This window comes from Octopus bimaculoides, chromosome 20 (assembly GCF_046866305.1).
Source record: "Octopus bimaculoides isolate indiv1 chromosome 20, ASM4686630v1, whole genome shotgun sequence".
NCBI classification, from domain to species: Eukaryota; Metazoa; Mollusca; class Cephalopoda; order Octopoda; family Octopodidae; genus Octopus; species Octopus bimaculoides.
In genome coordinates this window covers 17081478-17095128 of record NC_142947.1, presented here as the reverse complement: position 1 = coordinate 17095128, position 13651 = coordinate 17081478, and the positions used below count along the sequence as shown (strand labels likewise).

Sequence of the window (13651 nt, the reverse complement as noted above, 5' to 3'; positions counted from 1 at the left end):
TGTTGATAATGGTGGTGATGATGATGGTGACGATGATGATGATGATGATGATGATGATGATGATGGCCATGATGATTATGATGTTTTCTCTTTTAATGATTACTTCGCCTGCAACCATAATTTTCTGGAGTCATGATTTTTGCGGCCATACACACGTATGTTCAGTTTAAACTATATTTGTTTCTTTTTTTTTGAAAAAAAAGGATGTGTTGAGGATGGATTTTAGTTGATGAGCGTTTCTCAACTATTTTGTCCAACGTCCCACTTCGATTAAAAAAAAAAAAAGGAAATAGCAGTAAAGAAAAAAAAAACAACATGCGTCCTATCATGAACGGACAAAGATATTATATAGTATATTATATATTCAAAAGAAGTTTTGATTAAAACTTTATTGAAAGTAGAAAACACATATTAGTCATTCAAAAATCATGCAAAATCTGTTAACTCACACATTATTTGGTGTCAAAATGTCCGTTGCATTCTCCTAGCTGCGGCATGATCATTGATACAGGGCTAATGTAAGTATTATTCACTTCTTACATATACTCCGTTCTGAAGTAACCCACTTTCCATTTTGAAAGAAAATAATTTTTTGGCTGTGTGGTAAGAAGCTTGCTTCTCCACTACATGGTTCCTTGTTCCGTTTGACTGCATGTCACCTTGGGCAAGCGTCTTCTACTATAGCCTTGGGCTGACCAAAGCCTTGTGAGTTGGATTTGGTAGATGGAAACTGAAAGAAGTAGTCGTATCCATCCATCCATCCATCCATCCATCAATCCATCTATCCATCCATCCATCCATCAATCCATCTATCCATCCATCCATCCATCAATCCATCTATCCATACACACACATTGTGTATGTATGTGTGTGCATGTGTATCTATGTGCGTGTGTGTTTTTGTGTCTGGGATTATCCCCCTAAACCACTTGATAATCGGTTTTGGTGTGTTTGCGTCTCCATAAATTAGCGCTCCGGCAAGAGAACAATTGAACAAGTGCTAGGCTTGGAAAATAAGCCCTAGGGCCGATTTGTTCCAATAAAATCCTTCGAGGCGTTGTCCCTGCATGGTCGCAGTCAAACGACTAAGACAAATAACAGATAACAGATAAAAGATTATTCCAGATGGGTACATTCGAGAAATGTCTGGTTTGGAGATAATTTTCTTACTTCTTCACATCAATCTTGGTGGCCGTGAAAAAATGAAGTTCGATGGGAGCTTCCCTTTCCCCACAGACTTAAAGGTAAAAAAAAATCTATAGTAGACACCTTACTTGAATCAAAAATCTTTGTGTAAATATCAGCAACGCTATGCTTGTTATGTGATTAGTATTCCAATATGGCTTTTAATTAAGCTTTGCTGCAGATCGCCAGATTAAGCATTGAAATGCAATTCTGTGAATAAAGGTTTCTACGTATGACGACCATGGATTGTAAAACTTAAAATTTGGAGCGACTTCGAGATTTTTAGTATTGCGTTATTGAAAATGAGTGTAGGCACATCTACGTGGTTAAGAAACCTTATTCACTAATGACCCTAAGTCATTTTCGTAGTTGCTGCTTTTTTTCTTCGTGTTCGTTCATACTGTGAAAAGTTATGCCTTCAACCCTAGCCTCGAGTACTTATGCGTTGTGAAGATTTTAGATGGAAGCTGCTCAAAAATCATATCATCAGAGAACGTTCCTATTTGTGGTTGGTAGATTAATGCATTGCTCTGTTTAAACTACAATAAATTCCTTATTTGCTTTTAACAGACACAAGCCAGTTCCAAACAGTATGTTTGAGGTTAGCTTCCTCCATTTTTGACATCAATCGCAGAGCCCCTGAAAACGTTTATGGACAATGTTCCATCCTTGCTAAGCTATTAAAAAAAAACGAAGATGCAATTCAAGACTATTTCCTTGATATATGCGTAGTGACCGTGACTTAGTACTGTTGACGGAGACCACTTTATCGTATAACCGTAGTGGGATAGCTTGAGATCTGTTTTCATGGAAATAATACATACTCGCCATACGGTGTTCGAAGTTGCGTGAGGTTGGTATCTCGGGTGTGGGCCTAGTACCTCGGTCGGGTGAAGGGACTAATATCTCGGTGAAGGATTTTAAGACGAAATGGCGTAAAGGAATGGCACAATATAAGTAGGAAATATTGGTTGTGCAGTATATAGTGATTATGCAGATGGCAATTTTGATGACAATGATGGCGTTGATGGAAATGACGGTGATGATAATGAAGATGATGACTATGATGGTGATGACCCCGCTGATCTGCCGTTGTTGTGATTGATGTCAATTTTTATTGTGATTATGTGAGTGAGCACGCGTGCGTGTATATAGACATATATTACATATATATGTATGTGTTTGGTGTATATATACACGGGACGAAAAGCTTATAAACTGTTAGACACACTGTTGATGTTACTATTTCTATACGCTGCTGCTACTGCTGCTGCTGCTGCTGCTGCTGCTGCTGCTGCTGGTGGTGTTGTGATCATTGTGGTTGCTGCATCTGTTGTTTTGACGGTAGTGGTGATGGTGGTGGAAGTACTGGTTTTGTTGGTGTAGGTAGTAGTGGTGTAGGTAGTAGTGGTGTTGCAAATGCTTCTGTTGATGACATAATTCTCGAGTTCATTTGAATACATATTTTCTCTCTTCTCCCTCCCACCTTGCCCTATTTTACCATCTCCAACTACACTACTACTGTCGACATGTTCATTCTGTCTCCAGCCAATGTCTGGTTACCAGTTTCCCCCTTCTTCTCCTGACAATTTTCCCCAATCCATGACTCACGTCTCCTCTCTTACCTCTTTCACGCCCTCTCTTATTTCTCCAATTCTATCCCATTTTTTTTTTCTTAAATAAAAGCTCTACAGTTGTATTTGTCCCCTCTGTGTGCAGCCCTGTGTGGCTAATAAAAGAAAGTTATCTATCTATCTATCTATCTGGCCCTCGACCAACACTTCAATGCTAAACACGAAGGGTGTGCTGTCAGGGCAAGGATGCGTGCTCTGAGGAATGAAGGTGTTGGAGCCGCACGAGAGGCCCGGGTGGCGGAGGCGCAGCGGGGTAACAGAGCCACCATCCGGTCCCTGGTAGACGAACAGGGGCGCGAATTGCTCGAGCCGAGCAAGATGTGCGAGGCGTTTCAGCGGCATTTTGCCCGACTGTTCGGGAGGAGTGGCGAGCGAGAAGGCAGGGTGGACTTTAGTGCCTACCTGCACAGCTTGCCACGACTCTCGGCAAGAGAGGCGGAGTGCTGCGAAGGGGTCATCACGGCGGAGGAGGTGAGGGACGCGATGGCGGGTTGCTCGACGGACAAATCTCCGGGTTTGGATGGTCTGCCCTACGAGCTTTACAACTGTATGCCAGACTTGTTTGGAGAAGTCTTGGCGGCCGTGTACTGCAACTGACAGCAGAACGGGAGCATTCCCGGTTTTGTGAACCGAGGAGCGGTAACGCTGCTGAAGAAAGATCCAAACAAGGGGGACGCCATAGATAACTTTAGGCCCATCACTCTGCTCAATGCAGACATGAAAATTTTGGCCAAGGTGTTAGCCAAGCGGTTGGCGCTTGTCATCGAGAAACTGGTCGGCACGGAGCAGACGTGCGCCGTGCCGGGCCGGAGCATCCATGACAACCTCCATCTGATGCGCTACATCATAGAGAGGGTAGTTAAGGAACCTGGCATGGGTGGGGCCCTGATCAATTTGGATCAATCGAAAGCTTTCGATAGGGTAGACCATCGATACTTGGAGGCCGTCCTCGAAGCGGCCGGCTTCGGTCCCGTTTTCCGCGGCTGGATGGCTGCCTTGTACACAGGCATCCGTTCGGTTGTTCGCGTCAATGGACGTCTATCGGGACCCTTCGACATTGCACGTTCGGTTCGTCAGGGATGCCCCCTGTCGCCGCTCCTGTACGTATTGACTCTCGAGCCACTACTGCGGAAGCTGGCGACGCTGAGGGGCATCCCGCGAGAACTGGGGTGCGGGACGAGCGTGTCGGCATACGCGGACGACGTCACCGTCATAGCGTCTAGCCACGAGCACATCGAGCTTGTCGGCGAGACGCTGAAAGACTACGAAGCGGTGACGGGAGCGAAAATCAACCGGGATAAGTCGGTGGGTTTGCTGCTCGGCACCTGGAGAAGCAAGCCCATACCGTCCGGCAGCGCCTCAGTAGTGGGACGCTGGACGGACGGTCCGGTCAAGTTGCTCGGAGTCTGGTTCGGTCCGGACCTGCAAACGGAGAAGAACTGGGACGAGATAACGAGTAGGGTGGCCACTCTCTGCCGGCAATGGTCCGAGAGGAAGCTGTCCCTAAAAGGTCGGGCGGAGGTGGCGAACGCGTACATCGCGTCCGTCATCGAATACCGCCTGACCGTCGTGCCTTGTCCCGATCGCGCCATCACCGAAATGGAGCGCATCCTCTTCCGCTTTTTGTGGAAAGGAAGCGTTCCGATGGTGAGGCGATCCGTTTGTTGCCAACACCCGCTGAAAGGAGGGCTGGGCATGCCGTGGTTGATGATGCGCAGACATGCGCTGAGACTGCGACATCTCAGGCTCTACGTAGACGACGGTGAGCAGGTGTGGTCGCCGTTTGTGCGACGCGCTTTCCCGCAGCTCGTCTCTATGACCGAGCTGCAGTCGTGGATCAAAAAGAGGCCGAGGAATGGCGAATGGCACCGTGAGTGTCGCGTTGCTCTGCAACAACTTTGCCGTCCCGGGTCGACCTTGAGCGGCTGCATCACAACGAAGTCATTCTATAGGGAATTAGTGGAGGGCAGGTACGACGACGATCTCGGGGCGAACCTGGGCGTCGACGAGGAATACCTGACCCGCCTGTTCAGGACGACTTTCGGGCCGGGACCTATGGACAACTTCCAGAGATCCCTGGCCTGGCAGTGTTACCGAGAGGCGCTACCCGTTCGGGATAAGCTCTATAGACACGGCTCGCGAAATGCGGGGCCGACCTGCCCGAGATGCGGTCAGAGCGATGAAACCGTTCTGCACGCACTCGTGCAGTGTCCAACCATTTCGGAGCTGTGGGCTTATGTCGAACGACTGCTGTCGCGTGTGGGACGAGTCGGTTTATCAACCGAGTTTATCGCCAATATCGTCACGCCTCCTTCCTTTAAACGGGAAGGAAGAGCTGTATTTATCGTACTTGTGGCTATGGCCAAAGAATGCATCTGGTGGACGCGTCTGAAAGGATTAGAGACAAATACTTTCCTCTCTGGTCAATCTCTCATCAACTTTTTCAAGTATCACTTGAAAAGGAAGGTGAGAGTAGAGAGGCAAGTGTTGTCTAGCAAATGTTTCGAAAAAAGATGGATACATGTAGCAAGAATGGCACGTATAAATGACGAAGCCACCTTGACCATGATTCTATAAAACGTTTTAAAATTTTGTAAACAGAGAGTTACTTACGTTTCTTGCTTAAATAAAAGAAATTTTATTTAACAAACTGTGACGCTAAAGACCGAGGTTACCGTGGTCTTTTCGTAGGTTTTTCTTTCCACGGATAACCTCCCCATTTATTGGGAATTTTTTGTATTATTTCGTATTTTTTGTAAATACCCCAAACGTTTTGCGATGTTTTTTTCCATCGTTGTCCCCACTTTTGTTTTTTTTCTGCTTTGTTTTCGACCCCCTCGAAAAGAAAAACTCTACATTTGTATTTTGTCCCCTCTGTGTTGAGCCCTGTGTGGCTAATAAAGAAACCTATCTACCTACCTACCTCTCTCTCTCTCTCTCTATATATATATATATATATATATATATATATATATATCAATCAATCAATCAATCAATCAATCTATCAATCAATCAATCAATCAATCAATCAATCTATCTATCTATCTATCAATCAATCAATCTATCTATCTATCTATCTATCTATCTATCTATCTATCTATCTATCTAACTGTCCATCCGTCCGTCCGCCCGCCCGCCCGTCCGTCTGTTTGTCTGTCTAGCAAGCCAGCTATCAACATACATACATACATACGTACACATACACAAATATATAAATACACATACACATATAAATACGTATTTATATACAAATATAAACACGGATATAAACATAGGTGTATTTCTATATATGTGTATGTATGTAACCATTCAATGATGCATCTACACATGAATCTATCTGTGTCATTAAAAGAAGCCATTTTTCCCACCCATCCCACCCATCCCATCCAATCCACATGATACATCCTCATTCTATTCCTCTCCATTCAAACGTTTCCTTAGGCACCACCCCCACCTCCGTTCATATTATGCATATAAAGCAGTACTAATACAGGAAAGTTGTCTGTTTGTATCTATGCGTGCGTCACAGTGCACGCGTGTGACTGCACTCGTGTGCCAATGTGCCTGCCTATGTACATGTCTGTCTCTCTGTGTGTCTGGCGCGAATGCATTACATGTGAGTGCGTGTGTGTGTGTGTGTGTGAGTGTGTGATTTTTGTGGGTTTTTTGTTCATTGTGTGTGTGTGTGCTACTCACTCAGTATGGAATTCCATATCGGTTGTAATATAAGAGGCATCTATACGCGTGAACTCATTGTGATCTGGAGTTTTCTTAAACCATCCCATAGTCTCAGGGGGGTTGCCAGCATGTCCAACACACGTGATGTCTACATTGAGACAATTTGTCGCCTTGTTTTCTGTCAATTTTACACCTTGTTTCTGGACTGAAGAAAACAAATTTCCGTTTAAAAATTTTTATATATATATATATATATATATATATATATATATATATATATATATATATATATATATATATATATATATACATATATATATGTATATATATATATTTATATATATATATATGCATATATATGTGTATATACATACACACATACACATATATATATATATGAGCTTTCATGGGAATAAGGGAATAATTGTATTTACTTTCGTGGGGGGGGGGCATATGTGCGCAAGTATGTATATATGTGTGAATGTGTGTGTGCGTGTATGTGTGTGTGTACACATGTACAATGCAATTGTAGAAACATACCTTCAACCTTACACTTTTCAATCTATTAATTTTTTTCAGTTTTTATTAAGTTTGGGAGTTTTCTTATTCCTTGTCCATGCTTTAGAACTCTGACACCGAACCTTACCGTCATATGATTCTATATATATATATATATATATATATATATATATATATATATATATATGAAATGGACTTTCCCTTTGAAGACGATGTATGAGCGTTCATCTTTTCTCGAACGACCTGCAAAAATGAGCATATTAGATCATTCCCTCCTCCATCAAATCAGAGTTGCTGAAGAGGTGCACTGTGTACCACACGTCAGGTGTCCAAGTGATAGCATAGCAACGTGATATGAAGTGTTTTGCTCAAGAATACAATGAGCCACCCGATCTAGCAGTGGAAACCATGAACTCGCGGTTGTGAGTCCAACAACCTAACAACTAAGCCATAGATCCTATTTGTGTGTATACACATAGGAACAATCATTTTGAAATGGCAGATATGGGTAAATCTGCAATTTTGATTAATTTCATCAGCTATGCAGTGGTAAGGGAGAATGGTTATTAGTTGTGACAACTCTTGGCATGTTTAGGTCTTACTAGATCTAGTAGGTGTGCATAGATTAAATGTTAGTGTGCAATTTAGAGTGAAAGTATGTAGGATTTTTGTGAATAAAAATCTCAGACTGCCTGAGAAAAATAACCAGAGATAGGAGCTACATAAAAATTTTATAGTAAAATGAATATCATGATATTTGATGTACTAAACTAAACTCAATAAGTAGGAAACCAATTTCAGTAGAAATAGATATTCTACTTAGAATATTTTAAGTGTGTATACATACATATATATATATATATATATATATATATATATATATATATATATATATATATACACGCACACATATATACATGCATACGTACATATATTTATATGTGTGTGAGTGTGTGTGTGTGTGTGTGAAAGTGGGAGGCATAGAGAAAGGGGGAAAGGAATATGAGCTTGTGGGGTCCAAGCCTCTCTTAAAGGTAACATTGGAGCAGGTGAAGTGGAAAATGAGCTGTCAATGTGCATAGTACGTGAAGTATGGATGCACGTAACGCACACACACATATATATATATATGTATATATATATATATATATATATATATATATATATATATATATATATATATGTATATATATATGTATATATATATATATTTATGTATGTATGTATGTATGTGTGTGTGTATGTGTGTGTGCATATCAAAAGAATGAATGAAATGATATGAAATGATGGAATGCTTACTAACAGAGTGCAAACATAAACATAACAAAGTAAAGAAAAACAATACAGTAATTGAAGAGGGGGAAAAAAAAACAAGCGTACTACGTAGTAGACATACAGAAGTTTGCATATACTGAATGTGTACATACAGGGAAAAAGTCAGGCTGGTAGATGTCAAATAGGTACCTAGATAATAAATATATTTATGCATATATATGTGTGTGTATGGTGTATGTTGTTGTGTGTATGTGAAGATGTATATATATATATATAACTCATATGGTAGATTTATGAACGGGCTTAGTTTACCTATTTTTCCAGTAGTTAGTGAAAACTGGACTGCTAATTTGCAAACCGTAAAATTTAACACCTTATCAAATATCAGGGGCCTGTCAACGGGGATCTCAGTCCACTCAGTATCAAAATATGATATGTGTGTGTATGTGTGATAAAGCTCCAGCTTCAAATTTCTAAGTTGATTTGAAGAATGACAACTTCAGAAAGCGTATTCAGATAAGGAAAACAGAAAGAAAAAAATTTGATTGGATGTACGCGTAAAATAAATCAAATAAATAAATGAAAAGTTAGTATAAAAACAAAAACAAAAAAAAATTAAATAGATAAGTAACGACTTAATTCAAAGATATTAATTGCAAGCATTTTAAACCCTTCATTAGCTTTCAATTACACTGAAATACTTCGAAATATAACAATATTAAGAATGTGATATGTCCCGCATTATGACGATGTACCATCGTCGTCTGCGTGACTGGCCCGTACGGCGTACTTCACAGACTGACACTGCTTGCTGTGTCTGTCCACTGTTTATCAGTAGTGGAACAACCCACTTCTCTCTTGAGGGCGTGTGCCACCCACAACACCTCCTCCTTTGAGATTTTTTCTTTTATTCTCAGAATGCCGCAGGTAGTATCAGTCTACATTGTTTAGTTGTAGTACTACTAACACATAGCGACCTGACTAAAATCCTTCAAACGGACTTATTATCATTTATGTTCTCAGGTAAAACGAAACAAATCTAACACCAGAAAATCATTGGCTATATATGTACGAACGTTCAAGCAAAAAATTGGATAATAATACAAAGTTTCCTATTTCTATTTCTCTGTTTGTCAGATAGAGGTAATTACTATTGTATACAAAAATCCACTACGGTAAATGCTTCGTTATAGAATTCTGAAACTTTTGTAAAAACAGCTACAACCGAAGAAAAAGATGTTATATGTTTTCTGGCTTTGGAAACTAAATCGCAGAGAATACTAGGTGAATGATTAAAACTATCATTTATATAAAATAACCTTTCAGTACGTTTATAGCAAAGACGTTTCATACAATAGTTTCTTCGTATATTTGATTTTATCTTTACACATACATCCAATGAAGTTCTTTTCTTTACAATATCTGAACATTCTTATAAATAGTTTCCTGTTTCATTTTCAAATTTCTTTCGAAGATCGGAGACGTGAAACCTAGAATCAGAGAGTGTGAAGTTTAGGCTTTGCAAAATATATTTTGACACCCTACTTTCAGTACAGAGCTCTTTGTTTTGATTTTCTTGTTTACACTGAAGACTTTTATTAAAATGTTTACATATCTATATACGTATATTCGTACACACACACACACACACACACACACATATATATATATATATATATATATATATATATATATATATATATATATATATATGTATGTATGTATGTATATATATATATGTTTCTTTCTATGTATGTGTATGGATGTGAGTGTATGGAGGGTAAGGCAGAGGAAGAGAGAGAAAATGAAAGGAAAAAGGATACTCAAACATACAGGAAGAAAAGGTTTCAAAAATTTAAATAAAAGAAAGAAGTAGAATATATGCTAAAACACGATAAACTTAGATGACTCGAAGATTAAATATGTTAAAACAAAACAAAAAATACAAACTACAAAGCACTAATTTGAAAAGGCAGAAATGATGGAAGCCTTTCTCTCTTTTCGGTCTCCAATTAGTGGCTTTGATATCTAACTATTTACATAAGCATCCTAGCAGTTAATTCAAATAAAATAAAAATAAAGAAAAAAGAAACGCAGTTCAGAAAAATATTAAACAAAACCACAAAAAATAAGGAAGAACCCAAATAAGACAGACAAACCGTAAAAGTCGACTCTCTTTTGATCTTCTTTGGGCTCTTTGTTTTTCACAACAAGTACGCATTTGTAAACGTTTTGGTCGGTGCATAGTGGGTTCTTCACTTCCAAACTGAGAATTGTCTGCTTTTTTAGAGCTTTGTAGAATGTAAAGTGTTGTTTCAAGGATTCGTCTGACCATTGGACTCGGGGTCTGCTTGCAGGGTCGAAAGTCAATATTTCCTCTTTACCGCGATATATGGAGAAACTCTGTATTTTCTTAGACGCGACATCGGTCGTGCAGTTGATAAAAATTGGTCCCGACAATGAAGGTTTGTTTGGCTCCACGCTTATAGTCACTGCAAGATTAATAAGTTATTCAATCAATTAAATGACTAATCAATATATAAATAATTTTTTAAAGGGTTTGGCTACGTTTACTGTAGAAACCAGTAACTGTCAACCATTTATAGAACTCACATAAATATTTCACTGAATACTTTACATAATATATATTTGACTAAATTGGAAAATGTAGCCATAGATCTGAATAACAGGCAGGATACTCAAGGATAGAACACCATTAGTCAGAAAAATGTTCAATGAGTATCGACCTGGAGTCAAACAATTACATCATAAACCAGACATATACATGTCCTCCAAAAGGCATAAACATAATATATCCAGTTGTTTACGTGCCTTAAATTTAATCGAGCATGGTCTGATTGAGGCCACACACTGTGACAGTGGGCGTAAAATAAGAAAACCTTAACTCTTTTGTTTTCATATATGTGGTGTTAGTATCTTAAAATGTTAGTATCCTAGTCAGTACTATATGTTGTAATAGACAAAAATAACCAATTAAAATGTTTATTGCAATGTAAAGGAATATCACTGGCTTCTTGCTTTGCGTGTAACTCGTACTTCACACTGATATTTTCAGCAGAGCTGGACCAAGTAACCAATATGCAAATAAATTTTCTATGAAAACAAAAATAAAATAAAAAGAAAAACAAAAACAACAGAAGTAAAAAAAATCTGGGCAAATTTAAGAAAACAACTTATATTATCCTCTGAAGGATGAAAAGTACATCTGACCGTCACGGAAACTGGAATCTAAATGTAAGAGGATGCAACTAAATACTACAAAGCATTTAGTCAGTGATTTACAGGAGCGCCTTTCAAGCTTTATCGATAGGTACTATAAGTGATACAGCATACCACAAGCTATGCCTGCAGGTGTCAGTGATCATGGACCATCAATATCCAAACTTTGAAGATTCACGATTTTCCATAGGAAAGTTATAGGAGGAGTTTCCCGCAAGCCTGTAGAAGTTTAATGATAATTTGCTCTTCTACTCTCATGCCCTTCTGTGCTAAATTTTGCGTCATATGGAAACTTTTTAACAATTTTATTAAATAAATAAATGAATGTTAAAATTGTTTTAAAATAAAGATGACTTTGCTACTTTGGTGTTATGTGCTGTGTTTTAGAACACACGAGTTTCCGAAACATCCTGGCATTTTCTGATTAGCCATAAAAGTTCACAGTGCAGCAGTAGGCAAAATGCAGTGCACAACTGTGCCGCGAAATCGAGGTTGAAAACGTCTGCTACAGTAATTTCCTTTATCTATTAAACTAATCCAAATATTTCCTAAATTTTCATCTCTGACAAAGGTTTTTTTCCGTTTTCTTTCAATGGTTGCCATACGCGTTTTATTTACATAAACATTATCAACTGAAGTTAAGTAGAAGGCATTACATAATCTGTTGAAGAAACAATACAGCAAAAGATGCAAATAAAAGAATTAAAATGTGCAACTTACCGTCTTGACTGGATACTCCAGAAACTGTAGTAAAGAAAAATAAGAAAAATATAATAGTCAATAGCGGCGATAACGGTTCATACACACGAACATACACACCACCCAAACACACACAAACTAATATATATAAACTCTTTACTCTCTTTTACTTGTTTCAGTCATTTGACTGTGTCCATGCTGGAGCACCGCCTTTAGTCGAGCAAATCGACCCCAAGACTTATTCTTTGTAAGCGTAGTACGTATATATATATATATATATATATATATATATATTATATTATAAGGTTTTTAAACTTTCAAGTTTTCATATTCAAAAGAGACAGAGACTTCAAATTCGATATATCGATTTATTCACCACTCTATGTTAACATTTCTGTGCCAAACTTATCCAGTGACTGGTCCATTGGATTTAGACATTTGGCACTTCTTCAGGAGTGGTTACCTTTCGAACAAAACACGAAAAAACACATACATAACTATTATTAGGTCTTTAGGATCTCGTTAGCTTTCGTCTTTGTTATTATAGGGGAGATATATTGGTAACGGTTGCTACATCCTCTGGGAAAATTATTATTATTATTATTATATATATATATATATATATATATATATATATATATATATATATATATATATATGTTGTACACAGTATGTCTGTAGATCTGTATGTATGTATTTGTACACACACACACACACACATATCAACTCATACACGCTCATGAATACACCTGTATCTTTAGAGATTTATCTCTAAATGTAACTATTAAAAAAGTTTCTTGTGTTTTCGATCGATATCATATTGAACAAAAACAAAATAAATGACTAAATGATGAAATAAATTAAGTAATTAGAAGTTAAAAATAAATATGTATACAGAACAAATAAAGTAGTTCACAACTCTTAAAGTTTTACACACACACAGACACACACACACACACACACACACACGCACGCATACACCCATTTACGAAAATACAAACACGTACATTAATATGTGCACACGAAAGAAAATAGCACTCAACATCCTGCTGCGATATTTAAATATTTGTGCGAACAGTTTGACTTACAAACGCATAACTTGTAGATTAAAAAAAAATTAAAGGAAATAAATATCTTAGCATGGGATGCTTATTTCTTAATGATGAGTTAGGCACAGTTTTGTAAAGAAGGTTGATTATCATCTGGTGGTGAATAAGATTTGTTTTCATTGGTCAGTTTAGATCACGTGATGGCATCGGTATCTTGATAATTACTAACTAATGCTAAAAGAAGGCAATACTACAAATTCATAAACTGCATCTTTGTTGAAAAGACAAAAAAACAAACTAACTAAACTGACACCTTACTGCCACCAGGGAACTCTCTGTTGGTAACATTAAGCCATTAACTGTTGATACTAC

General features: G+C 38.3%; 1 protein-coding gene across 2 annotated transcripts in view; it reads right to left on the bottom strand.

The window, feature by feature from the left end:
- The window catches only part of LOC106871899 (uncharacterized), a 108603-nt gene that overhangs the window by 18410 nt on the left and 76542 nt on the right, over positions 1 to 13651 (bottom strand). For both annotated transcript variants that reach the window (XM_089338134.1, XM_089338135.1), the window contains exons 3-5: positions 12252 to 12275; positions 10451 to 10783; positions 6516 to 6702 (exon numbers count right to left, since the gene is read on the bottom strand). In XM_089338134.1, the coding sequence (XP_089194260.1) occupies positions 6516 to 6702; positions 10451 to 10783; positions 12252 to 12275 (544 nt within the window). The remainder of the gene's footprint in view (positions 1 to 6515; positions 6703 to 10450; positions 10784 to 12251; positions 12276 to 13651) is intronic.